Source organism: Dipodomys merriami, unplaced genomic scaffold (assembly GCF_024711535.1).
Source record: "Dipodomys merriami isolate MVZ:Mamm:240054 unplaced genomic scaffold, mDipMer1.0.p SCAF_92, whole genome shotgun sequence".
NCBI classification, from domain to species: Eukaryota; Metazoa; Chordata; class Mammalia; order Rodentia; family Heteromyidae; genus Dipodomys; species Dipodomys merriami.
Window position 1 is genome coordinate 3,077,810 of NW_027206535.1, and position 26,868 is coordinate 3,104,677.

Here is a 26,868-nt window from a genome sequence, read left to right on the forward strand (position 1 = left end):
TATACATGGCTCTCACTGCTCTTGCCTTTGTGACTTAAACACCCTAAATTTTTTTCTTCATCTTTTTTTTTGGGGGGGGGGGTATTAACTAGAGATAAGAGTCTCACGGGAACTTTTCTGCCCAGGCTGGCTTTGAACCACAATCCTCAGATCTCAGCCTCCTGGGTAGCTAGGATTATAGGCATGAGCCACCAGCATCCAGCTGTTTCTTCATCTTTCATACTGGGTTTTGGAATACTATGGGTTTTAAAGGGCTGTGAGAATTAAAAAGGATAATGCAGGTAAAATATCTAGCCATGTGCTCAACACCCTTGCCTCCTATGCATTACATCTAGAGGACAAAGTCTAGGAATAATACAGGAAAAATGGGGGAAGCCGAGCCAGAACCTTGCAGCTGAGCCCAGCAACCAACTGATGAGCTAGGCGCCACCTCACCTGCTCCCTCTGTGTCTTTTATCAACCACTTATTTACTGAGCACCTACTTAATACAAGACCTAATGCTAAGTCCCTGAGTCAGATCCCCAGCACACAGAAGAAAAACAAAAAAGTCCTCTGCTAGATGCCATGGGATATTTGAAGATAACATTCTTCAAGGAACTGATACTCATCCAACTCACACACAGGTCAGGGCAGAGACCCCTGAAATCAAGAGAAGAAATCAAGTGGGATGCGAATAGGAAACATTTGTGTTTCAAGGAGAACATTTTATTTGCGGGAAGAGGGGTGCTGCCTGACCCTACCCAGCCCTGCTCTCTCTATCCACCCCTATCCAAGCCAGCAAGCTTTACTTCTTCCGGATCTCCAAGGCCTTCTCCTTCCTGATTTCCTTGGCCAGCTCCCCAATCAGTCTCCAATACTCATTGAACTTGAGCTCCGAGTCTTGATTCACATCCAAGCTCTTCATTTTCTCATCTAGGGAACCCACATCCTGCAGAGACCCAAAAGGAAAGGAGAGCATTAGAAACTAAGGCTCTTACGACAGGGAGAAAGGATTACCAGCTGCCTTTCCTCAGAGAGCACCAGCACCTGCCTCTGACCTAACGTTGAGGATGTAGCTGGGTGCTGATGGCTCACACCCATGATCCTAGTTACTCAAGATGCTGAGATAGGAGGATCAAGGTTTGAACCCAGCCCAGGCAGACAAATCTGACTCTTATCTACAATTAACCAGAAAAAAAGCCAGAAATAGAGGTGTGGCTCAAGTGATAGAGCACCAGCCTTGAGTAGAAAAGCCAACTGAAAGCTGGTTCATTCTCTGTCTGTCTGTCTGTCTGTCTGTCTCTCTCTCTCTCTCTCTCTTTCTCTCGTGCACATGCGCATGCATGCACACGCACACACACGCACACACACACACACACACACACACACACACACACACACACACACACACACAGAGACAGACTTCCCTGCCCAGGCTGACTTTGAACCTTGATCCTCAGATCTCAGCTTCCTGGGTAGCTAGGATTACATGTGTGAGCCCCTGACATCCAACATTTATGTGCCGTTTTTTAAATTGGAAAATACCCTATATACATGGTTGAGTTTTTGTTTTGTTTTGTTTTGGTTTTCTGTGGCAGTGAGGTTTGAACTTAAGCCTTGAACTTACTAGGCCAACACTATGCCACTTGAGCTATACCTTCAATCTTTTTTTTTACTTGATTTATTTTTCCAGATAGGGTCTCATGCTTTTATCCAGGGCACACCTTCAGGCCTAGATTCTCCTGCCTTAGCTGTCTAAGTAGCTAAGATTACAGGTATGTACCACATCACCCTGCTTCCAGGATTAAATGTGCCCTTATTTAAAATAAAAAAATAAAAAATAAAAAAGCTGGGCTCTGGTGGCTCACACCTGTAATCTAAGCTATTCAGGGAGGCTGAGATCTGAGAATCTCAGTTCAAAGCCAGCCCTAGCAGGAAAGTCCAAGCGACTCTTATCTTCAGTTAACTACCAGAAAACCAGGAGTGGTACCATGGTTCAAGTAGAGCACTTGCCTTGAGCTGAAGAGGTCCAGGGACAGTGCCCAGGCCCAGAGTTCAAGCCCCATGACCAAAAAAAAAAAAAAAAAAAAAAAAAAAAAAGGCCCAGCTAGGCCCACACTAGCACTGTGGCCCATGTCTGTAATCCCAGCACTTTATAGGCTTAGGCAGGAGGATCTCAAGTTCAAGTCTAACCTGAGCTGCCATGGTAAGACTCTATCAAATTTAAAAAGAAAAGAAAAAAAAAAAAAAAGCCCAGACAGTTCTCTATCCAAGAGCAAACACATATTATGCCCATGTGCCCATGAGAGGTCTCATCTTACTGGGCATGGTGGTACACAGTTGTAATCCCAATCTCACAGATAAGGTTCTTATTTCTAATTAACCACCAAAAAGCCAGAAGTAGAGCTGTGACTAAAGTGGTAGAGCACTAGGAGCTGAGACTGCCCTAAGTTCAAGCCCCAGTACTGGCACCAAAAACAAACAAAACCAAGGGCTGGGAAGGTGGCTCAGTGGTAGAGCGCTTGCCTTGCATGCATGAGGCCCTGGGTTCGATTCCTCAACACCACATAAACAGAAAAAAAAAGCCGGAAGTGGTTCTGTGGCTCAAGTGGTAGAGCGCTAGCCTTGAGCTGAAGAGCTGAGGGACAGTGCCCAGGCCCAGAGTTCAGGCCCACGACCGGACCAAAAAATCAAAAACAAAACAGGAGATGTTATAGTATATTTGTAAACTAGGAATGACTGTAAAGGACAATCCAATGATGCAAGAAAGAGAAAGAATGACTGGGGGCTGGCTGGGAAGGTGGCTCAGTGGTAGAGTGCTTGCCTAGCATGCATGAAGCCCTGGATTAGATTTCTCAGTACCACATACACAGAAAAAGCGCTGTGGCTCAAGGGTAGAGTGCTAGCTGTGAGCACAGAGAGACTCAGGGACATTGCCCAGGCCCTGAGTTGAAGCCCCAGGATTGGCAAAAAAAAAGGCATGAAAACAATCTGGAGGGCTGGGAAGGTGGCTCAGTGGTAGAGTGCTTGCCTTGCATGCATGAGGCCCTCGGTTCGATTCCTCTGCACCACATAAGCAGAAAAAGCCAGAAGTGGGGCTGAGGCTCAAGTGGTAGAGCACTAGTCTACAGCTGAAGAGCTGAGGGACAGCACCCAGGCCCAGAGTTCAGGCTCCGTGACCGAAAAAAAAAAGGAATAAAAAGAAAGAATGACTGTAGAAGGGAAGTTCTTTAAGTAGGTGGGACAGGCTAGAGTCTATCCAGGTAGTAATGGAGGAGCAGGACTCAGAAAGAGAGCTACATTATTCATTGAAACAGGATGGAAGACAAATGTGCTGATCAGGTGGTAGATTTGGGGGTAGAGGAAGCATTTAGATGTTTCCTGATTGCCCTTATTTGCTCAGTGATTAACTGTCAGTGACAGGAAATGTGAAAGAAAGAGAGACATTGTGAATTGATCACTGAAAGAGCTGGTAAATGAGTCAACAGGGCATTGTCAAGGGTCCCTTTGGAGTTTGTGGCTATAGATTTTAAAAGTGAGAAAGTCAACACAGCTGCAAATCTTTTGCCAGACAGATTCAGCCATCCAAGTGCCAGGCACAGATGATGAATCTAACCAGTACGTTAATGTAAGCTAAATGTTGGATTTCACCAGGATTGGGCTTCTGTTAGATAATCAGGACACAGGGACAGAATCAAGGGATTTGAGGGAGTCATTCTAATGAAGAGTCTTAGAAAAAACTAAGAAGATAAATGAAAAGATGAAGGATGATGATGGAAAATGAAAAGTTACAAATCAAGAGCTTGAAGGCTGGGCATGGTGGTGCATATCTATAATCCCTAGCACACAGGAAGCTGAGGTTGGCAGATCTCCAGTTGAAGAACAGACTGGTCTAGGGCTTCCTTGCTAGGCGGGTGTTCTACCACTTGAGCCATGTTTCCAATCCTGCTTTCTGTTGCTTATTTGTGTGTGTGTGTGTGTGTGTGTGTGTGTGTGTGTGTGTGTGTGTGTGTGTGTGTGTGTGTGTGTACATACCAGGGCTTGAACTCAGGACCTAGGGGCTATTACAGAGCTTTTATTTTTATTTTAAATTATTTTTTGGGTCGGGTTGTGGGGCCTGAACTCTGGGCCTGGGCACTGTCCCTCAGCTCAAGGCTAGCGCTCTACCACTTGAGCCACAGTGCCACTTCCGGCTTTTTTCTTTTTGCTTATGTGGTGCTGAGGAATCGAACCCAGGGCTTCTGGCTTGCAAGGCAAGCGCTCTACCACTGAGCCACCTTCCCAGCCCCTATCACAGAGCTTTTAGACCCAAGGTTGGTGCCTTACCACTTCAGTCAAAGCTCCACTTCCAGCTTCTTGGTGGTTAATTGGAGACAAGAGTCTCACAAACTTTCCTGCCCAGGCTGACTTCAAACTGTGATTCTCAGCTGATAGAAAATAATTTAAACTAAAAGCACTCATCTTCTCCCTAACAGCAATTCCCTTGAACTATCCTCGTTTCCCACTCCAGTGAATCATCTCCTCTCCCCTTCCTCCTGAACAAATGCACTGGCAGTCTTGGAAGAGAGACTGAAATCAAGGCCACATCTGTCACTGATGCCCCTAGCGTCACAGATACTTCTGAAACCTTGAAACTCTTGAGAAAAATAACATTGCTAGCCCGGCACCGGTAGCTCACGCCTGTAATCCTAGCTATTCAGAAGGCTGAGATCTGAGGATTGCAGTTCAAAGCCAGCCCAGGCAGGAAAGTCCATGAGACTCTTATCTCCAATTAGCCACCAGAAAACCAGAAGTGGTGCTGCGGCTCAAGCGGTAGAGTGCTCGCCTTGAGCTGAACAATGCAGGACAGGGCACAAGCCCAGAGTTCAAGTCCCACGACCAACAAAAAAATAAAATAAAAAATAACATTGCTCTCCCACCCCACTCCATCTCACCCCACTTCCATCTGCCCCACTGACTTCACTTTTTCTAATATTTTCAGGGACCCTAGTTGTAAGGGGCTGCTCCATTTACCCTTTATTCAGGCTCCAGAAGACTTGGCTAACCTTCCCAGGTTTTGTTTTCTTCCTGAATAAAACCTGTTGGAGGGGCTGGGAAGATGATAGTGGTAGAGTGCTTGCCTTGCATGCATGAGTACCACATAAGCAGAAAAAGCCAGAAGTGGCACTGTGGCTCAAGTGGTAGAGCGCTAGCTTTGAGCTGAAGAGCTGAGGGACAGTGCCCAGGCCCAGAGTTCAGGCCCCACAAATGGACCCCCCCCCCCAAAAAAAAAAAAAAAAAAGAAATGGTGTAAGAATTGAAAGGCTAGGTGGTAGACACAGATTGGATACTGTGACCACTGAAAATAATGACAAACACAATGATGAGAAACAAAAACAATACCCCAGGAGCTGGAAAACTAGAGGCACTACAGGTAAGCAGGAAAGCAGACAAGTAGATGAGCTTCCAAGGGGCTGGGGGTTCCTGAGGGAAAAAAAAGAACCTAAGATCTGGGAGAAGATGAAGGAGGAGGAGGAGGAGGGAGGGGGAGAAAGGGGGAGGGGAGGAGGAGAAGCAGGAGGAGGAGGAGAAGAAGAAGGAGAAGGAGGAGGAGGAGGAGGAAGAGATCTAACTTCCTGAATGTCCAGGCCCAAAGGTGTTGAATTTAGAGGGGAAAAAATAAAATAAAAAGCCAACCTCACTCATTGTTTAACCAGGCTACAAGAGGATGCTGTAATTTCAGGGTAGAACCTGAAGTTTCTTATTACAAGGCAAAGTCTGAGAAGTCAGGAAATTTTGCAAATGAGGGATTCTAAGTTTCAGAGACTCCTTTTGTTATTCAAAAATCTATATTTACACTAGGCATCCATAATGGCTTATGTCTGTAATTTCGCCTCCTTAGGAGGAGGAGATCAAGAGAATCATAGTTGGAGACCAGCTGTGGCGCATAGTGAGGACCCTGCCTCCCTCATCTCCATCAATAATCCAGAAGTGGTAGCACATATCATCCCAGCTCTGCAGAAGACATTAATGGAAGGATCTCAGACCAGGCCAACCCTGGGCAAAAAGGCAAGACTGTCTGAAAAATAATTGAAGCTGAAAGGGCTTGGAGCATGGCTCAAATAGTAAAACACCTGCATAGCAAGCATGAGTTCAAACCTCAGTACTACCTAAAAAGGAAGAAAGGAAGGAAGGAAGGAAGGAAGGAAGGAAGGAAGGAAGGAAGGAAGGAAGGAAGGAAAGAAAGAAATTTAGTTCACATTCACATACTGTTATGTGTGTATAAATTCAGGAAAAATATAAAAGAAACTGTTAATGGCCTGAAATGCCATGTAAAACTAGAGTCTGTGAAATTTAAATCCCAGCTGACTTTTGAGAACAGATGTAAAAAAATTACTGCTGTCTTGTGATCTACTGAGGGGATTTCCATAGAGGACAGGAAGTAGTCACTGATATTCTTTATAGGCCCTCCTATGCTGAGAGCATTCCATGAATTTGGCCGTGCTGCTGGTTGGATAGGACTTAGCTATGTATCCAGGTCGGCTTTGAATTCATGATCTTCCTGTCTCAGCCTCCCATATACTTGTATTATAACTATGCACTACCATGCCTGTCTTGTGGGGTATTTTTGGTTTAGGTTCTGTGGGCTTGCTTTGTTTTTTAATGTTTGATTTGTAGTACTGGGGTTTGAACTCAAAACCCCTTATACTTACTAGGCAAGTATTTCACCACATGATCCATGCCTCCAGCTCTTGTAGCTTTAGTTTATTTACCAAGTTAGGTCATGCTTTTATCCAAGCCCAGCCTTGGACAAAAAATCCTCTTACCTACCTACACCTCCCACATAGCTAGGATTATAGACATAAGCCATCCAGCTTCGTTGCTGAAATGGAGTCTCAGTAACCTGGGCTAGCTTCAACTGTGATCTTCCTATCTCTGCCTCCCCAGTACCTGGAAGTTACAGACATCTGGCTTATGATTTTATTTCTGACAATCCCTTCCCACTGCTGAGCCTTACTCTCCATTGTGCAAAATGAGGTATGAGGACTTGTTTTCTCTTGATTATTTTCTAGCTCTTACAGTCTGTTTTTTTTTTTGCTGTTCTTTGTTTTTTTGGCCTGTCCTGGGGCTTGAACTCAGGGCCTGGGCACTGTCCCTGAGCTTCTTTTTTTGCTCAAGGCTAGACCTCTACCATTTGAGCCATGGAGACACTTCCAGCTTTTTTCTATTTATGGTACTGAGGAATCAAACCCAGGGCTTCATGCATGCTAGGCAAGCATTCTACCACTAACCCATATTCCCACCTTCTTACAGTCTGTAAATCTTCTGGTATCCAGCTCTGGGTCTAATCCTGTTTTGAAGAAATGAGACTAGAGAAGCACAAGCAGATACAAGAAGCTAACAGGAGGGGCTGGGAAGTTGGCTCAGTGGTAGAGCGCTTGCCTTGCATGCCTGAGGCCCTGGGTTCGATTCCTCAGCACCACATAAGCAAAAAGAAAAAAGCTGGAAGTGGCGCTGTGGCTCAAGTGGTAGGGCACTAGCCTTGAGCTAAAGAGCTGAGGGACAGTGCTCAGACCCAGAGTTCAGGCCCCACAACCGGACCAAAAAAAAAAAAAAAAAAACAAGAAGAAGAAGCTAACAGGAGCCAGGTACCAGTGGCTCACACTAGTAATCCTAGCACCTCAGGAGGCTGAGATTTGAGGATCGAGGTTCAAAGCTAGCCTGGACAGGAAAGTCCATGAGACTTTTACCTCCAGTTAACCACCAGAAAACCAGAAGTGGAGCTGTAGCTCAAAGTGGTAGAGCACTAACCTTGAGCACAGAGCTCAGGGACAGTGCTCAGGTCCTGAATTCAAGCCCCACACCTGTGAGTAAAAAAATAAATAAAAGAAGAAGCTAACAGGATCATTTGATGGTAACACAGAACCCTATAACACACTTCCAGCACCTTTTTCTTACTTAATGCAATTCACATACACTCTCTCAGACAGAGAGACAGAGACAGACAGATTCAGACACGGACACAGACACACAGACACACAGACACACACACACACACACACACACACACACACACACACACACCACAAGCAGGAAAACCTAAAAAACATACTCTCATATTCTTTTGTGTGTGTATATAAGTACTGGGGCTTGAACTCAGAGCCTTGCACTAGCTCTTGACTTTTTTTTTCTCAAGGCTAGCATTCTACCACTTGAGCCACATCCCAGTTTTGCCCTTTTTTTGGGGGGGGGGGGATTGTGGGGCTTGAATTCTGGACCTGGGCACTGTTCCTCAGCTCTTCAGCTCAAGGTGAGCACTCTACCACTTGAGCTACACTGCCACTTCCAGTTTTCTGGTGGTTTATTGGAAATAAGAGTCTCATGGACTTTCCTGCCCGGGTTGGCTATGCACCATGATCCTCAGATCTCACTACAATTACAGGTGTGAGTATAGGTGTGAACCATGAATGCTTAGCATCCCATCTCAACTCAGCAATCTCACTACACATACAGAACCCCATAACTCTGTCTCACAAAATCTCAGTCCCAGACTTCATCAACCTTAAGCAGATGAGGTAGTTGTTGGGTGGCCAGGTCCTTAAACTCATTGATGCTGAGGCTGCCCTTCCGGCCTTCCTGCCCTGCAAAGGTGAAGAAGGTGGTGACCACTGTCTCAATAGCTGTCTCCAGCTCAGTCAACGGTTCAGCCGCCATTAGCACCCTGAGGCAGAAGCCAATGGCCTCACAGGCAGACCTACAGGATAGGGGAAAAGCAGAGGGAGAGTTAGTATTCCCAGGATGAGAGATGACCAAGAGCTCCAGGTTGGTGCTGTCATGTCAGGCCTCTGCCTGAAGGGGGCACTGTGAAGAAGAGGGAAGGGATAGGTCTGGAGCTTGAGCCGGGAGACCAGGCAATAGTATCTCAATTCAGTTCCTGAAATTCTTTTTTCTCTGAGTTCTACAGTCTGAGAGTCCTTTCTAAGTGTCTGTCTTAGGGATGTCTCTGTGGAGATCCTGGGAGGGGGCTCTTGGCGGGGGAGGGGATCATCCTTTGATACTGGTAGCCCAAGTTTTCTTGTTTGTGGTCTTAGCCAGCCTCAAAGGGTCAGGAGGTTGTTTGTCTCCAAAACTTGTTTATGTTGAGACCTGGGTCTCCACCCCGGCAGTCAATCCACCCACATGCTGGCCAATGTTCCCAGCAGACCAGCCCAGGATTGGCCAAGGCCCAGTGGTCAGATGTCTGGACAGATGTCTTCTCTGCTTCCTCACCCTACTCTCCCCACAGATCCACCCCACTCCTGTCTCTTGGTGACACGATCCTGGGACCCTGGGACCCTGAAACGGAAATTCCCCAAGACTACAACGGGCTTGGTTTTGCACTCACAGCCCCTGACAGGGGAGGGAACTGGAGGAAGGAGACATGCACACACTCATACCTCTCATTCTCCCCAACATGCGTGCACGCACATACGTGTACACACACACACACACACACACACACACACACACAACCCTACAGGGACCATCATTTTCTCTCCCAAAGCCACTTCCTGAATTGCTTCAGAATGGGCCTTGGGGGAGAGGGACTTGGGGACAGAGAGTAAAAAAAAGGATCCCTAGGATATTTGGCACTCACAACCCCAGGGTCATCGAATTCAACTCACCAGGGCAAGAAGATAGGGTGCTGCTAGCCAGAGCCTGAGGGCTGAAGTTTATAAGAGCCGGAGAGAGGGGAGAGCCACTCCCTTGCCGAGGTGTCAAATTGCACTCTTGATTCAGAAGACAGGAGCCGCCCAATCCCGCCTCTCTGTGCCTGATTGCAGGGCCTGGAGCCCGATGTCCAGCCCAGCCCTTTGCGCCCCCTTGAGGGCAGAAAGACTCCCAAGAATCCTGTCCCCCAGTGAAGGCTACTGCCCCTCCACACCCTCACAGCTAATTGGTTACTATTAGGGGGTAACTAATGGGGGGGGGGGAACTATTGATTGAAAAATAAAACATCTGAGAGAACTCAGCAGAGGTCCCACTGGGAAACTACTTAAAGAACCCCACAAATCAAGACCCTCTGGGGACCTCATGCTGAGGGCCCTCCAACCGAGGGGAATCCAGGCTCATACCCTATAGAAGAACTCCCAGATTGAAATTCCTCCTGAGTTCTCAGACAGGAACCCCTCAGGGACACTCCCAAGGCTAAATTACTCGGAAGGAGAAGCGCCAGGGTAGGGCTTTCTGAGCCATCCCTCCTGCTCCCCTGTCCAGTGGACACAGCCTGCTTCAGGGCATCTCTGTCCCTCCCAGGACCTCTCTTCCCACCTCCTTCCTCTGCCACTGGTGCCCAGCAGGAGGGGGCGGCAACCAAGGCCAGGGAAGAGACACAGGGCAGCCTGTTCCAGCCCAGGAGACAGAGGGCGCCTGTGTCTGCTCCTGGCCCTTTGCCCCACCACCCGGTGTCTGTATGTGAAGGGGTGGAGCCGGTTGGGGGGTGGAGTAAGGGGGAAGGACTAAAGACAGGTTTCCCCCACATTGCAAGAGCCACAGTTGCATCCTGCTTGCCTGCCTGCCTGTCTATCCAGAAGCTGCTTTCACTTCAGGTACAGGCCTACAGTGAGTATTCTGGCCCACCTGGGCAACTGGATCCCTGACCCGGCCAGCTTGGGGGAAAGGGGATTTCCAAGGGGCCTCAAGTGCCTGAGGATGATGGCGTTGCATGGCTCTGAGGGTCTGGTAGGAGTTAGTCAGGGTAAGGATAGTTTAGAATCTGGGGGAGTCCCGGGTTTGGATAGTGGTGAGGAGAGGCAAGTGAAGGTCAGAGGGAGAGCTGAAAGTCTAGTAAATAAACCTGCCATCCAGCTTCCAGGGCACTGGGCGGTCGTACAGAGAGACAGCCCCCCCCCCCAGTATCCCAGGAGTTAGGGAGGGGACACTGCCTGTGGGGTAAGAATAAGAGTAGAACAGCTGTTCTGTTCCCCCTCCCTCCCCCCCTCCCCAGCCTCAGTCTCTGCCATCTCCACCCCCCCCCACCAAGACCCATGTCCCAGGGAAATCTGGGGGTGGCAGAGCATGGGCAATATGATATCAAAAAGAGGGGGCCTAGGTCACTGTGCCTCCTTGCAACCCTACCTCCGCTCTCTCTTTCGCAGCTGACTTCCACACCTCTCCCCCAATTCTTTCCTCTTTGTTTTCCTCCTGCCCCCAGGTCTTCCCAGAACTACCCCCATATAAAATCCTAGGCTGCTGGAGGGCTCTGGACAACCTCCAGGTGCCCCTCCTGGATGGGGCTGGTAATTGAGCCACCAGCATCCCTCCCGCAAGCATCCCCTTATCCCTTCCATCAGCCCAGCTTGGGTTCCATCTCCCCTATGTCTCTGTGACAACCACTTCTCATGTCCGGAGTTCAGGTGACATTCACAAGGGCCCCATTGAAAAGCTGGGATGTCATCTGATCAGAACCCATTGTCCAGCCCCCCAAATATGGGGAAGGATAGGGACATCTGATCTGGGACACCTGAGCTGCCGCCTGGGACTAGGGAGGGCCTAACTGTCCCAGAGCCAAAGGACAGAGGTCCCCTGGTGTGGCAGTATCTTCTCAACAGACTCCTCCATTCATCTGCTTTCTCCCAGCCCCTTGAACTCAAAGGACCTCATGCTTTCAGCACTTTATCTCCCACATGCCAGCCTTGTCTTCCTGCTTGCACTGTCCCTGTAGTTCCCACTGTCCCCATATCAACCAGGCAGCCTGGAGATGGGAGTGGGCAGCCACAGGGACAAGGCTTACAGATTTTCTCCCACTCCCCCCCCCTCCCCTCCTCAACTTTCCTGGGAGCTTTGTTTCTAAGAGAAAAAAAATGCACAGACATTCCTATCTCCCTCACTACCACCCACTTGCTGGAAGGGATAATTTTGCAAAGAGGAGGACTCTGACTATAGGCAAATCTCAGAGAAGCCAAAACTGTTGAAAAGAGAAGGGGTCTGAAGGATCGGGAGGACCTCAGGCTATTTGATGGGAACCTCAGAGACTCCCCTTCCCAAAAATTCTTGGACCTGCCACCTCCTCATTAGGCTCACCAAGAGTACCAGACTAACTCCTTGCTGGAGTGAACAGAATCAAGGCAATAGAGACCCTGACCCACCACCCCCAATAGCAGAGCTTAGCTGTGCTAACCTTGCAATGTCCAGGGTAAAAATAGAGGCAGAAGACACAGGCCTGGTCCTGTGACCATCCCTGCCTGCCCCACCCTCCTCAGACACTTCCCAGGCATCCAGAAGCCATTGCAGACTTACACTGTGGCCTCTGGAGCCGACCCAGCTTTTGCTACTCACTCTCCCTGGCTGAGGTAAAGGACAGGACTGGGTTAACGTAGGCTGGGTCTCTCCCCACAGTGCGGCAGCTGTCTCATAACTATTTGAGCTGTGACACCAGGACCAGGCCTGAGGTCTCCCCCTCATCTATACCTCAGACCCCCTGGGCCTGGTTCCCAGCTCATTTCTAATGGTGGGGTGTGGGTAGGTACTCTGCCACAATGGGCTCTGAGCTGGAGACTGCAATGGAGACCCTCATCAACGTGTTCCACTCCCACTCGGGCAAGGAAGGGGACAAGTACAAGCTGAGCAAGAAGGAACTGAAGGAATTGCTGCAAACGGAGCTCTCTGGTTTCCTGGATGTAAGCACAGAATGGGGGGTGGGGGGAGGGAGGCGGGCTCAAGATGGAGGGGGTTCAGCCCTGTCATTACCCTCTTCTCCAACCTTCTCACTTGGGTTCTTCCAGGCTCCCTACTCTTCCCAAACCAAGTCGAAATGCCCTCTTTTATTGATTACCTGTTAAATGCTAGGCCCTGTGCAGATGTGTCAGTAACAGGACTTGGTCTGGAAGAGAAAGGGACTGCATCTTTGGAAGTAAAACATTAATTCCAGGAAATAAACAGCTTTAACAGAGGTGCTAGAAAAGGCTGTGGTACATCAGTAGCCTGACTCTAGTGAGATGGCTTTTCCGAAGAAAACCCAGCTGATTCATGGGTTTCCACCAGAAGACTATGGAGTAAATTACGACATTTTAGAGGGTAATAGCTTATACAAAAGCTTTTACAAAAGGTAGAGCTGCCCCACACTGTCATTTTGAGAATGCAGAAAAATAGACTGCAAATGCTTATAGGGGGAACACAGTAAGAAGCTTCTATAGACAGTAGAAAGGGCAACTTTGAGGTTTTACTAGACTTCATTTAAATTCTTGTCTAGCTACTTTCTGGATGTGTGATTTGGGGGCACATTTATTTAACTACCATCACTTTGTGTCAAGGAAACATATATTATTTTCATTAGACTTAAACTAAACAAGCCCTAAAACTTGTGGCTTTACACCATAATCCGAGCTTAGGAACCTGATATCTGAGTTTGAGGTTCAAAACCAGCCTGGGCAGGAAAGTATGTGAGTCACTTATCTCCAATTGGCCACCAAAAGCCGAGTAGAGCTGTGGCTCAAGTGGTAGTGTTAGCTTTGAGCAAAAATCTCAGGGTTAGCATCCATTCCTTTAGTTCAAGCTCTAGAACTGGCACACACGAAAATTATACTAACCACGCACCGGTGTCTCATGCCTATAATCCTAGCTACTCAGGATTCAAAGCCAGCCCGGGCAGAAAGTCTATGAGACTCTTATCTCTGATTAACCACCAGAAAACAGGAAGTGGGGCTGTAGCTCAAGTGGTAGAGCACTAGCCTTGAGCTGAAGAGCTGAGAGACAGCACCCAGTCTCAGAGTTCAAGTCCCATGGCCGACCAAAAAAGAAAATTATATTAAACAATGTCTCTAAGGCTGTTAGTGAGTGTCACATGGTAGACAAACATACAGTAACTGTTATTAACTCAGGCCAGGTTTAGGAGTTGATTCTGTAGGCAACAGGAGCCCACCAGTTTTGAGGAGGGCTGCAGAAAGCTCCCAATAGTTAGATTCTGTTCTTCCTGCTTATCTCCACTTCAACTTTTCTCACCCACCTGACTCACCTCCTTCTCTCACTCATCCCTCCTCAGGTGCAGAAGGATGCTGATGCTGTGGACAAGGTGATGAAGGAACTAGATGAGAATGGAGATGGGGAGGTAGACTTCCAGGAGTATGTGGTGCTGGTTGCTGCTCTTACTGTGGCTTGTAACAACTTCTTCTGGGAGAACAGCTGAGCTCACAGCCCTAGTGGGAAGCGCCCTTCCCCACCATCCTGGAAGTTCTGCCTTCTTACCCAGCTTTTCCCTCACTCTGCCTATGTCTCCTCACACTCTTATCCTTGCCCATCCTGCTCGCCACACACAAGGGCGCAAGAGTAGCAGTCTAGGCCTGCAATTCGTTTCATTAAAGGCTTCTCTCTCACCAGCCATCAATGTCTGTCTCCTCTGGTGTCTGGAAGTGGGTAGAAGTGGGGGTTGCTCACTTCTAGCTCCCCTTATTTTGAAGCAAGTTCATGTGTATCTCCTATTTGAGGAATGTTCAATGCCTAGAAACGTAGGATCCAAGGTTCCACCTGGAAGTATAAGAGGTATCAATTTCAACTATAAAAACAGAACAACTTCTTTTCAACTTTCAACCATTACTAAGGTCCTCCCATGTGCTACATATTACACAGGAACTGGGGACACAGTAGTGAACAAATAAGTTCAATCCTTACACTTACCTGGGTCAAGTCCTGCAAGGGTGCAGGATCACTAAAAACATCCCTCCACCCCACCCCCAGGTCATATATGCATAAATGCCAGAAGAAAATGAAAAAATGCTGAAGTGCCTATTGGGCAGAAGAAGGGTCAACGATGTATTCATCCAGCAAACATCTGGGCACTTTGTTTTTCTTTGTTCTAATTCTGGGGGTTGAATTCAGGGCCACAGGCTGTCCCTTAGCTTTTTTGCTCAAGGCTGGAACTCTTAACAGTTGAACCACAGCTCCTCTTCCAGCTTTTTGCTGGTTAATTGAAGATGAATCTCAAAGACTTTCCTGCCCCCGTTATCCTCAAACCGTGATCCTCAAATCACAGCTTCCTGAGTAGCAAGGATTACAAACATGAGCCACTAGCACCTGGCTCTGGGTACTTTATTATATAACCTGCCATAAGAAAAATCCCTTGTTAGCCAGACATGTGAGACCCACTTGTAATCCTAACACTCTGGAGACTGAAGCAGGAAAATCACAAGTTTAAAGCCAGCCTAAGCTACATAGTCAGAGCCTATCTAGAAAAGAGAAAGGGGAGGGGGAGAAAAATCTTTTTAGATATGCATCAAATTCCACAGGAACCACAGGTGGGTAGGGAATTAATATATGGAAGGGGGACCAGGGAAAGACATGAAGGTTCTCCCTAAGGGTATCAAGTCAAGGTGAGGTACCTATGAAGTGAAGAGGAATGTAAAGATGGCAGGGGTGGCTGGTGGAGGATCGGCTAGAGGTGTGCACCCAAACTAGCCTCCTGGGCCTGGGTCAGGGCATTTATGCCACTCACAACTCACAGCAGGTCAGAGATGACAGCCCCAGAAGAAATCACCCAGGCCCGGGAATCAGGAAGGGACCCAGGCAATCCCGCACATTTTTTGATCTTGGGGGTTAGGGGACGAGGTTATATGAACACTGCTTTCATTCTAAACGGAAGCTGTCTTCGGCAGTCCAGATTTCCCAGTTCCCGTGCAAGGAGCAGGCAGTGCAGCCCGGCCAGAGAGTTAAAGCCACCACAGTCCCAGACGGGAGCGCCCACGCCCCTCCTGGGCGGAGCAGAGGGCAACGCGGAAGACTCCACCTCCTCTCGCTGCGCAGGCGTAACACGCATCCGGACCGCCCCTACTTGCGCACGCACCCGACGCCTGACGTAAAGGCGTCGACGCCATTTTAGCCGGTCCCACTTCGCACTGGGCGTGGCGGCCATTTTGTTTTGGATACCGAGCAGGAGTTGGCGGCGGTGGCGGCAGGCGAAGTCAGGAAAGGGCAGGCCGGACAAGCGGGCGATTCGGCCGTCTAGGGACCCAGCCCACAACGAACGAAGCTCGAAATCGACTTCTTGCGCCTTTCACCGCCCAGCTCGTGACCCCAAGCCCCTCCGCCGCGTTCGCTCAGGTTCGGCCGGTCCGCGGCCCGCCTGCCGCAGCCGTGGTGGCAGCCCCGGGAGCAGCGCTGGCGTCCGTTTCCTTCGGTGAGGAGGAGGGGTGAGGCCTGGGGGGGCGGCCGAGGCCATCGGGCGCAGCGTGGGGGGGGGTGAGGGACCCCGACGGAGCCGGGGTGGCGTGCAGGCCCCGGGAGGGGGCGGAGCCCCTGAGCGCCGGCCGGCGGGCGGGCGGGCCCGGCCTGGCAGGCCCGGCATGGAACCGGGGCCGGGGGGGGGGGGGGGAGGAGGGAGGGCGGAATCGCCGGCGGTCAGCGCTGGGTCCGGACTCGAGGGCAAGTTGTTCGGCCATTGAGCGAAGTTGGGCGTCTTGACAGCCAGCGCCTTGAAGATGGTAGGGAGACTCTTTAAAAAAGAGGATTGCAGGAGTCAGAGGCGACTTTAGGGTTAAATTTTCTCCCCCTCCTCCCCCCCCCATACTCCCATGCGGGAATTGAGTTGTTGCTCGTGCTATCCCAGCTCTTTGGCCCCTCAGTTAACACCCCGTTAGCTAACCTTTAAAAAAACAAAACTATGAGACATGGCCTTCCTAAGTTGCCCAGGCTGGTGTCGAACTTGTGCTCGATCTTCCTATCTCAGGGTCCCAAGTATGATGAGATTATGAGCATAAACCCCTGGCGCCCGGGTTTTGGTAGACTTGGTTTTTTTTGTTGGTTTTTTTGTCCTGTGGCCTTGAAGTTTTGAGGCAACTAACATAAACTTAAAGCACTTGAAATGAGTTTGGTGTGATCTTGGGTCTTCAATCCTATAGACCTTTTCATTCATTGTTGATTTGGGCCTTGCCCCTTGTAGAAGTGAAATGGCCATTCTGATTTACTGGTCTGCCTGTTGTCCTTTACAGACTCTCGAGATTTGAAGATGGCTGCACAGTCAGCGCCGAAAGTTGTGCTAAAAAGCACCACCAAGATGTCTCTAAATGAGCGGTGAGGCAGCCAACAGCAACTTCAGCTCCTACCTAAGAAAACATTACCTAAATTGGCCCTGGGGTCCAATGCACCAAAACCAGTTGTAAGCTAAATACCAACAGAAGGCTACAGACTTCTGTTCTTAGTTGCATCTAATGTGGTACACAAAACAAATTGGGCAGTTGTTTCTAAACCCCTTATCAATAGATTTTTATGTTAAGCTGTCTGAAATATTTGCCTGGTGGGATGTATTTTAAAAAGACTCCTCACACCCTCTCTTTTCTTCAAGTGTTTTTTTACATTGATACAGGGGTGGTGCAGCACGGTGGCATGGTATACCCTGGCTGCAGAAGGCTTGCTGCCCAGTCCGAGGCCAGCAGTGTTGTCTGGTCTGTAAGAGGCAGGTAGCAAGCCATGAAAATGTCCGAAGGCCCTGAATGATATTCCTGGGCCTTGTAAGAGGCACTTGGCTTCGCTTCATTTCACTTTCTTTCCATTCTGCTTTGTTTTGTTTTTTGATTCTTCTAACAGTTAAGTGTTCTTCTCTTTCATTCCATTAACTTAATCATGACAGGTATAGTAGAGGAATGTTTTTACAGACACTGAAATGATTGGACTAATCTAACTTTCTCAGGAGTACTGAGATAGGTGATTATTTTAGACTAAGAAAACTTGAGGTATTTAAAGCAGTTGCTATCTCTGAGAGCTTTGTTCATTCATTGCCTTTGTTTAGTGATTTTATCAAGTTAAAGTTGGAACACTCAGATATCTAGTGTCTATTTCTTTGCTTTTTCAAAGTATATGTGCGTATCTCTCTGGATGTGATGCACTATATTCACATTACTAAGTGGCACATATATTATAAAATATAATACACTCCTATAATTTATATGGATGTTTTTGCAGGCTTTGAAGGCACTTCAGTTTTTCCTCATATTTGCCCTTAGAATGAACCCTTGAGTCCCCTAAGGTTTAGGCTTTCTTCGTTTGTCTTTGAAACTACATCTTCTGTCTCTTGTCATCATATCTGCTTATTGCGTGTTTTTCATACTTTCCACCTCTCTGAGAGCTGTTACCTAAGCCCTTGTTATCACTTGACTGTGCTGCACTTAGCTGCATTTCTAAGTTTCTGATTCTTGCAAGTTTGTGGAAACAGAGGAGTCTTTAACCCACATCAACCTTGATCTAAATGTACCACTTTACTTAAAAGTTCGTGGGATCTGGAGCTCCTGGTCTAGCAAGCCATGAAAATGCCAATAAATGTTTTGTAATAAAGCTTTTATTTAAACATCCATTTTGTTCGACCTTGAAGCTTTACTAATATGATGAAGAACAAACAGCCGATGCCAGTGAATATTCGGGCTTCGATGCAGCAACAACAGCAACTAGCCAGTGCCAGAAACAGAAGACTGGCCCAGCAGATGGAGAATAGACCCTCTGTCCAGGCAGCATTAAAACTTAAACAGGTGAGAGAATGGGTCTTAATGCCCTGACGCAGCTGGTGATCTTTGTCAGGCAGTCTACCAAGGCTGTCAGGACCTGATGGATCATTACAAGGTAGCTCAGGTCAAAAGCTGAATCTTCTCTAAAGACAAAAATTCAGAGAATTTCAATTTTGGCAGGTACCAATAAGTAACTTATTATCTTGGCCATCTGTGTGGCTTGTTTGTGTTAACAGTGAATATCAGTGTCTTGTTTCCTGGTCCTTTACCCTTAAAGCAGGATAAACCTTTTTTTCCTGCAAAAAAGAACTATTTGGGCTAGGGATATGGCTCCATAGTAAAGCGCTTGCCTAACGAGCATAAGGGCCTGGGTTTGATCCCCAACACCACCATTTAAAAAAAAAAAAAAGGGAAGATAATCTTTAAACTATCCTGTGCTCTATTAAATGACTTATAAAATAGAATCTGGATGGCTTTAGTCAAAGGTTTTGGTACTTAAAAGAGAACAGTGATCCACAATTCCTAAAGTTTTATTGATTTAGTAGATTGAAAGTACCCAATTTCAAATTTCCAGTAAGAGATAATTCTGTGAGACCAGAAATTAAACCTGCTCTTTATTATTCATAGAGTTTATATGCAAGTCCGGACAGTGGCTGTGGAAGGATATGTCCAAGCTGTGGCTGGGCGTCTGGAGGGCGATGCCATGCAACTGTAAGAATTATAACTGGTGGCACTGCATGGCTGTGCATAAATTCAGTAGTTAAATATAACCACCCTCACACTGAACCATTGGACTCACTGACCAAAAATAAACAAGGCTTTCTGCTTCAGCTACCTTAAGCCTTGGAATGATTGGATTTATTCCTGGTTCAGAAAAGCAGCAGGCAAAAGGCAACACTATTTTCCAGGAGTCCAAGAGTAAATGAAAATTGTTAAAGAAATCTCTGACAGGTCATGCCAAAGGATCCTGCAACAAGAAGCTTTTAAAAATATACACTGTATAGAAAGTAGCTTCAGGAACAGCGTTCTCCAGTAGATGATGATGAAAATGCTCTATGTTAGCTGGCTAATACAATAGCCAGTAGCCATGTGTTGCTGTTCAGGACTTCGAATATGGCTGGAGCAATTGAACATAATTTTTTTTGGGGGGGGGGAGTCCGGTTGTGGGGCCTGAACTCTGGGCCTGGGCGCTGTCCCTCAGCTCTTCAGCTCAAGGCTAGTGCCCTACCACTTGAGCCACGGTGCCACTTCCGGCTTTTTTTCTTTTGCTTATGTGGTGCTGAGGAATCGAACCCAGGGCCTCAGGCATGCAAGGCAAGCGCTCTACCACTGAGCCACCTTCCCAGCCCCTGAACATAATTTTTAAGTTACTTCTAGGCTAGACATGGTGGTACATGCCTGTAATCCCAGCACTTGAGAGGCTGAGGCAGAAGGATCAGATTTGATGCCAGCCTATGCTACATAGTTTGAAGCAGTGTGGAAAATGGCAGTGAAACTCTCGTTTAAAAAGGTTGTGGAAAGCCAGGAGCCAGTGGCTCATGCCTGTAATCCTAGCTGGTCCAGAGGCTGAAAATTGAGGACTGTGGTTAAAAGCCAGAGAAAGCAAGAAAGTCAGTGAGGCTCTTTATCTCCAGTTAATCACCAGAAACTAGGGCTGGGAAGGTGGCTCAGTGGTAGAATGCTTGCCTTGCATGGATGAGGTCCTGGGTTTGATTCCTCAGCACCACATAAGCAGAAAAAGCTGGAAGTGGTGCTGTGGCTCAAGCAGTAGAGTGCTAGCCTTGGGCTGAAGAGCTGAGGGAAAACACCAGAAACTGGAAGTGGAGGGCATGACTCAGGTGATATAGCAACAAGCCTTGAGCACAAAAGCTCAGAGACAGCACTCAGGGCCTAAGTTTTAGCCCCTGAACCCTCAAAGGGGGGGGCTGGGGCTGGAGTGTTGGCTCAGTGATAGAGCACTTGACTAGCATATGCAGGGTACTAGGTTCAAGTCTCAAAACCACCCCAACCCCCCAAAAAAATCAACAGAAAAACAAACCTGTCGGGCTGAGAAGGTGGCTCAGTGGTAGAAAGCTTACCTTGCATGCACGAGGACCTGGGTTCAATTCCTCAGCAGCACATTAGCAGAAAACAAGCTGGAAGTGGCACTGTGGCTCAAGTGGTAGAGCGCTAGCCTTGAGCTGAAGAGCTGAGGGGATAGCACCCAGGCCCAGAGTTCAGGCCCTATGACCAACCAAAAATTTTAAAACAAAACAAAAACCTGTGCTGCTAGTGGCTATAGTTGCTACCTTATTTGTATGGCACAGGTAGAATGAAAACTCTGTTACATCATTGACATACTTAAGTGTCCTACCAGTGTTTCAGTTCAGTATTAGTAGTAACTAAAGATGTAGATGCTAAGCCTGGCACCAGTGGCTCACACCTATAATCCTAGCTACTCAGGAGGCTGAGATCTGAGCATTGGGTTAAAAGCCAGCCCAGGCAGGAAAGTCCATGAGACTATTAACTCCAATAAACCGCTAGAAAACCAGAAGTGGCTCTGTAGCCCAAGAGGTAGAGCACTCGCCTTGAGCTGAAGAGCTGAGTGACTGGGCCTAGGCCCAGAGTTCAAGCCCCACGACCTCCTCCAAAAAAAAATGTAGATGGGAGAACTCAGCACTCTATAGTTCTTTCTTAAATCATAGATCTTAGGAGAAAAGGACAAACTAGGAATAGAGTAACTTCAGGAATGCAATTCTGACCTCAAAAGTGTGTGCTGGGGCTGCAAGTGTAGCTTAGTGGTAAAGCGCTTGCCTAGCATGCATGAGGAGATGTATTTAATTCATAGCACCACAAAGAAAAAATTGTGTGATAATTGGATGAGTAACAACAGACCTGTATGGTTGGTTGTACCTGCCTATGCTAAGGTACATAATGTTCAGAGCCTCTCCTATCTGATTAGAAGCAATTTGTGATCTTGTGCTAGGAAGCTAATGTCTCATAGCATCTTTTTGAGGGCTGTATTGGTAAATAAATATGTGTACACAATTGTATGTATGTATGTTTCTGTATAATATCTATTATTGGTTATCTACTTGTGGGTGCTGAGGATACAAAATTATCATTTTATATTAACTGATGGCTTTATGGAAAAACGACTTACTAGGGCCTAGGTTATATTCAAGGCTGTCATCCCCTTGGAAGAAATTTATCAGAGATGTGATCCTCAGGGATTTCTCTCTGAGAATAAATGAATTAAGAATCTTATCTGTATATGTCTTCGTTCTGATATGTGGCTCTTTGTCCTTATAGCTCACCCATCTTCATTCTACCATTAACTTGACTGGCACCTTGTAAAAATACATTTTGAGCTGTATGTTTGGGGGTTTTGATTGATTGGTTGGTTTTTGTTTGTTTTTTCAGTACTATATAAACTCAGGGCGAGGCTCTGCCATTTGAGCCACACCCTCAGCCCTAGAGTTATGTTTATAATTATACTGGATTAAGGACACTGTTTCAAGGGTAGGCATGGAATTACAGATTTTTGAGAAATATAAGGAAAGGAAGTTTGACTTTTTGTGTTTATTTACATTAAGGTAAAAACTGGACCGTCTGGAGATAGCTAACTCGAAAATGGAACACACTGGCTTCTTTGAGAAATCAATCTTGCTCTTAAGTCACAAGAATTCAAATGAACTTGTAATTTAAAATTTTGCCCCGATTGTGATGATCTTCCTATGGTGTTTGAGTAAGCCTTTGAAGACAGTGGTAGTCCTTGGGCAGGTATGAATTAAGTCATATCATTGTCAGCCTATGATTCAAAACATCATTTTCAACTGGCAGCATATGACTTCTGTAGCTAAATTAGTAAGATAATCTGCAGTAATACTAATTTCATGGGCTAATAGAGTCTGTTCTGGATCGGAGTTTTGCTTTTATATACCATGTTCTGAAATAAAGGCTTGTGGTTTGGGATCCATAAGATACTCAAAAAAGCTGTATTTACCCCTACAGGCATTTCATTTGCTTCTTTCTCTCTGCACTTTGAATTGCCAAATTGCATTGAATTGCTTTTTGATCTCAATCCTTCAACACCCTTTCTTCCAGAAGAGCTTAAAGCAGCGCCTGGGTAAGAGTAACATCCAGGCACGTTTAGGCCGACCCATAGGGACCTTGGCCAGGGGAGCAATTGGAGGACGAGGCCTACCCATAATCCAGAGAGGCTTGCCAAGAGGAGGACTGCGTGGGGGACGTGCCACCAGAACCCTGCTTAGGGGCGGGATGTCGCTCCGAGGTTAGTGTTACATGTATTGAATGATTGTTAGGCCCTATCCCCTTCCCTTTTCTCTTGGGCTGCTTATGGGCATATTTGTTTAGCATCTTTAATCCTGAATTTATTACTGTGATTAATAACTTTTGAAATCACATTTTTAGTAGTGCTGCATGTGTTATCAATATCATTTCTGATAATGTGCAATGGTAAAGGCATAACAGGTAATTCATGTCATCTCCATTCCATTTTAAAACACCCTGCTGCTGCTTGAATCAAAGCACATTCAAGTTCTAGAAATAAGTGTTAAGAAATACATACTTAGCATGTGTGAGGCCCTGGGTTAAATTCTCAACACCAAAAAAAAAAAAAAAGGGAGGAAGGAAGGAAGAAATTTGTTGGTCTTGTGGCCTATATCTTGATTAGTTACCTCTCTCTTTTTGGTGCTATAGCACTTACTATATCTTACTTTTTGGGCACTGTTATACTGTTCCTTGTGTAGTTTTTGTTCCCTACAAGAATGTTGAACATTTAAAAATCTAGCATAATGCTAGACGTCGGGTTATTCAGTTACTTAATGAATGTATGTACTTGGTTAAATCCCTGCTTCTTTCAAAGATAGGCTTGTGTTTAGAATTGTTGAATAAAGAGCAGCTTAACCTGTTCACACTCAGTGTGTAGCTTGCCCCACCCAGACTAAAAATTAACTGAATTAATTACTCATTTATTTAACCCTCACCGCCTTCCTTTGGTTAGAGTCTATTTTGTCTCTCTTGGATTTATCTGCATATACATTGTATGCCTCCTCTCCAAGGTCAAAACCTGCTCCGAGGTGGACGAGCCGTAGCTCCCCGAATGGGCTTAAGAAGAGGTGGTGTTCGAGGTCGTGGAGGTCCTGGGAGAGGGGGCCTAGGGCGTGGAGCTATGGGTCGTGGCGGAATCGGTGGTAGAGGTTAGTCAGCTACCAACTTCAGAGAGTAGCTCCCCCTTATTTCCCTCCCTTAATAACTCAGAGCCACCTTTCTGCACAGCTTCAAGTCACAGGCAGGCTTCTTTGTTTGTCTTGTTTTGTTTTTCAAAACTGGCTTATTTCCTAAATCCACATCCTAGTAGTATAAAAGGTCTCATGATTTTTCTAAGAATCAGTCAAGTGTATTTATAGAGCCGTATTTTAAGTTGCCTTCTTCCAGGCTTTTGGAAGAATTTAAATTATCTCATCAAAATGACAAAGTGTTCAGGTGGATTTTACTTCTTTCTGTCTATGCTCTACTATACCACATACCTACTCCACAGCTCAGAAACCTCAGTTTAAGTCAGATAAAAAGCTAGGGCTGGGGATGTAGCTCAGTAATGAAGTATTGATCAAGAATGTACAAGGCCCTGATTTTGATCCCCAGCATTCTAAAGAGCAAGAATAGAGAAGAGGGAAATGTACAAAGATGAAGCAGAATTTGAGATTGTTAAGAGACTAGGAGTCTAGCTTAGTGAGAGAGTGTATGCTTACCAAGCATGAAACCCTGGGTTCAATTCCCGGTTTTCCAGGGAGTTGGAGAGTCAGGAGAAGACCTTGAATATGGGCTCTGAGTCCAATAAATCATAAAATTTCTGTGAAGACCCAAAGATAGTACTTCTGATCAAGGTAGAACGTAAGGTGATATTATCAGTGAGCCACCTGGCTGTTACAGATAATCTTACCTTTGTGGCCTTGACATTTGCCTTGTGACTTTATGGATCCAATTTAGAAAAGACTTGAATGGTGGTGGCAATGCCAAATCTCCTGGGAGTTTTCTGACTTAGAGCAGCACAAGGAGAAACTCCCAACAATACCTGTTCTGGATGAGGGAGACTATTCTTAGAGCACCTGAGATTTACTTTGATTCTTTTAAAATGTGTGAGTGGGTCTTCTATAACATTGAAAGGATATTCCATAAAGATTTATTTGTTTCTCTGCCATTATATAGTTGGCTTCTTGAGTAAAGTGCAAGCTAGCTTGGATTCCCGGATGCAAAAAAAATGTTTCCAAATTATGTGGACTTAGTTTCTGAAAGTGACATCACAGGGTGGGAAAGACTAAAATAGCTTTTCAGAAAACAATGTATTAAGTGAATTGAAACTACCTCTCAGATAACCACAATTGCCCTAATGCCTAGTGTCAGAATGACTGCTCACATTGTTCCTGTCAGAAATAATTCCTTAGTCTTTAGACACATAGAATCAGTTCATTAGACTTTTTGAGGAGAGATGAGATAACTTTCCAGAGGGTCTCCATTAAGCCTTAATTTGAAAACTGCCCTTCTGTACTGCCTACCTGCCTTACTAAATGAGATTATTATCTATAATGTGATTTATGTTTATAGTGGGTCTCAGACTTTTGTAAAAACACTTCAATTTCTTTGTCTTAAGGCAGGCTAATATTTTTTAAGTTATATGTCAATTGTTTTACCTTTTGGGGGGAGAAAAAAAATTTGCTGGGGATGGGGTGCAGACCAGTAATCCAAGCACTTGAGAGGCTGAGGGAAGAGAACCAGGGTTAGCCTGAGCTAGATATTGAAACAAAAGCTTTCAAATAGCATTTAGTGATGAGCATGTGATAAGGGATTCATTATGTGTGCTTTCCATGTGTTGCTTTCTGCGCAGTGTGTTTCTTGTTTCTCCAGACTTCTCTTTGCCCTACCCTTCAGCTTTTCTCAGCTAGGCTCCACTACTATAAGGGGCATTTGCTATAGCACTCATTAAACCTACTTGTAACTGTTGTCTTTTTTTTTTTTTCCCCCTTCCTTGGGCCAGGTCGGGGTATGGTAGGTCGGGGAAGAGGGGGCTTTGGAGGCCGAGGCCGAGGCCGTGGACGAGGAAGAGGTGCCCTTACCCGCCCTGTATTGACCAAGGAGCAGCTGGACAACCAGTTGGATGCATACATGTCAAAAACTAAAGGACATCTGGATGCTGAGTTGGATGCTTACATGGCTCAGACAGATCCAGAAACGAATGATTGAAGCCTGCCTGCTTATTTACCCTTCTACAAGAGACTTGTTAAAGTCATCACATCTGTAAATAACTTTGAGAAAACAGAAGATGAAACCTGATGGATGCTGGAAGGACCTATAATAGGCTATGGACTTTTACCTGCCACCAGTTTGTGCATTTTAGTGTGTTCATTTTACTTTTTGATACTGTGTTATATGAAACTTTTTTCTCTTGATTTGGTTATTTTTGGGTTGTGTGACTTTTGTGTTTTATTTTCCCATTCTCCCAGAATTCTCTTTAAACATGAATGTTTTGGCTTTATGGGCAGAACACTTTTCCTACCTCTGCCTTCCCTTACATGTCATAAGCTATGGCATTCTAACATTTCCTCTGTTCATCTATGTGCTCCCCTAAAAGTGTCCCAGAGAGCCTTGATTTCTCAATAGAATTCTGTTCTGCATCCTCACTAATAGCTTCTTAGAAATATCAAGAAAAATAACGAAGCTTACAAATGCAGTCTGTGTCAGAAGTGTCAAGTAGTTGGAGATATTGACACAGAGCCACATTGTGGCAGCTTTGATTTGATGGAAATTGGTGCATTGGCACCACATAGATGGTAATGAGTGTGCTGGGTTGTATATGCACAGTTTTTACCCCAAATGAAAATTTTAACTTTTCCTCTTGGTTTTGTATCCTGCCCAAGAGGATTGGGTTGTCTTGTACCCTCAGTATAGAGGAAAAAGTCATTTGGTTTTGACAGATAAGGCAGAAGGGAAAGGGACGGGAACGTGATGACAACTCTGGGAGAAGGGGTCGAGCGATACTGCTCTCATAGTGAAATGCAATTATCTTCACATGTTCCAAGCTATTGTTGGTCTTACCTACTTGGCTTTGTTTTACCCTCTCCCTTGAAGGTTTAAGTTCAACCATAATTGTCAGCTTTTCAGTTTCAACAGAATCTTGTATTTCTAGTTAATTATAACATTGTTCTCATTCAACCAGGATTTTCTCTTTCATTTGTCAGTTTCCTTAAATTGTGATAGCCATTTTTTAATGATGTCTTGATCTATCCTTTGTATGGTTGAGAGTCCTTCTTAGTTGTATTAAAATTGAGGAGGAGGAGAGAAGATGAAAATTTTGCTCTTTGATTAAATTTTGCAGGAAGATTGTTCATCCTTGAAAGTAATAGGCCAACACGTTCAGCCTATGAGAAACTAAAGCCGGATGGCATT

The 26,868-nt window shown here is 46.1% G+C and overlaps 3 protein-coding genes across 7 annotated transcripts; 2 read left to right on the top strand and 1 right to left on the bottom strand.

The window, feature by feature from the left end:
- Nucleotides 1-684: 684 nt before the first annotated feature.
- S100a13 (S100 calcium binding protein A13) lies at nt 685-9,728 on the bottom strand. Its single transcript, XM_070014052.1, has 3 exons — nt 9,625-9,728; nt 8,522-8,714; nt 685-929 (listed from the first exon to the last, which is right to left on the bottom strand). Exons 2-3 carry the CDS (start codon nt 8,672-8,674, stop codon nt 786-788), a joined length of 297 nt encoding a protein of 98 aa, XP_069870153.1. The 5' UTR covers nt 8,675-8,714; nt 9,625-9,728; the 3' UTR covers nt 685-785.
- A 716-nt stretch (nt 9,729-10,444) lies between these two features.
- Nucleotides 10,445-14,317, top strand: S100a1 (S100 calcium binding protein A1). Of its 3 annotated transcripts, none has more exons than XM_070013725.1 (3): nt 10,445-10,548; nt 12,465-12,618; nt 13,980-14,317. In XM_070013725.1, exons 2-3 carry the CDS (start codon nt 12,478-12,480, stop codon nt 14,121-14,123), a joined length of 285 nt encoding a protein of 94 aa, XP_069869826.1. In that variant the 5' UTR covers nt 10,445-10,548; nt 12,465-12,477; the 3' UTR covers nt 14,124-14,317. The 3 variants fall into 3 exon arrangements, with proteins under 3 accessions (XP_069869826.1, XP_069869825.1, XP_069869827.1); XM_070013724.1 differs by having other exon boundaries at nt 10,457-10,561; XM_070013726.1 differs by lacking the exon at nt 10,445-10,548 and adding an exon at nt 12,214-12,291.
- A 1,539-nt stretch (nt 14,318-15,856) lies between these two features.
- Nucleotides 15,857-26,634, top strand: Chtop (chromatin target of PRMT1). 3 transcript variants are annotated; one of them, XM_070013718.1, is made up of 6 exons: nt 15,857-16,106; nt 16,918-16,999; nt 18,294-18,447; nt 22,510-22,696; nt 23,487-23,624; nt 25,460-26,634. In XM_070013718.1, the coding sequence occupies exons 2-6, from the start codon at nt 16,935-16,937 to the stop codon at nt 25,663-25,665; spliced, it is 750 nt and encodes a 249-aa protein (XP_069869819.1). In that variant the 5' UTR covers nt 15,857-16,106; nt 16,918-16,934; the 3' UTR covers nt 25,666-26,634. The 3 variants fall into 3 exon arrangements, with proteins under 3 accessions (XP_069869819.1, XP_069869820.1, XP_069869821.1); XM_070013719.1 differs by having other exon boundaries at nt 15,859-16,106; nt 22,513-22,696; XM_070013720.1 differs by lacking the exons at nt 15,857-16,106; nt 16,918-16,999 and adding an exon at nt 17,019-17,084.
- The last annotated feature ends 234 nt before the right edge of the window (nt 26,635-26,868 follow it).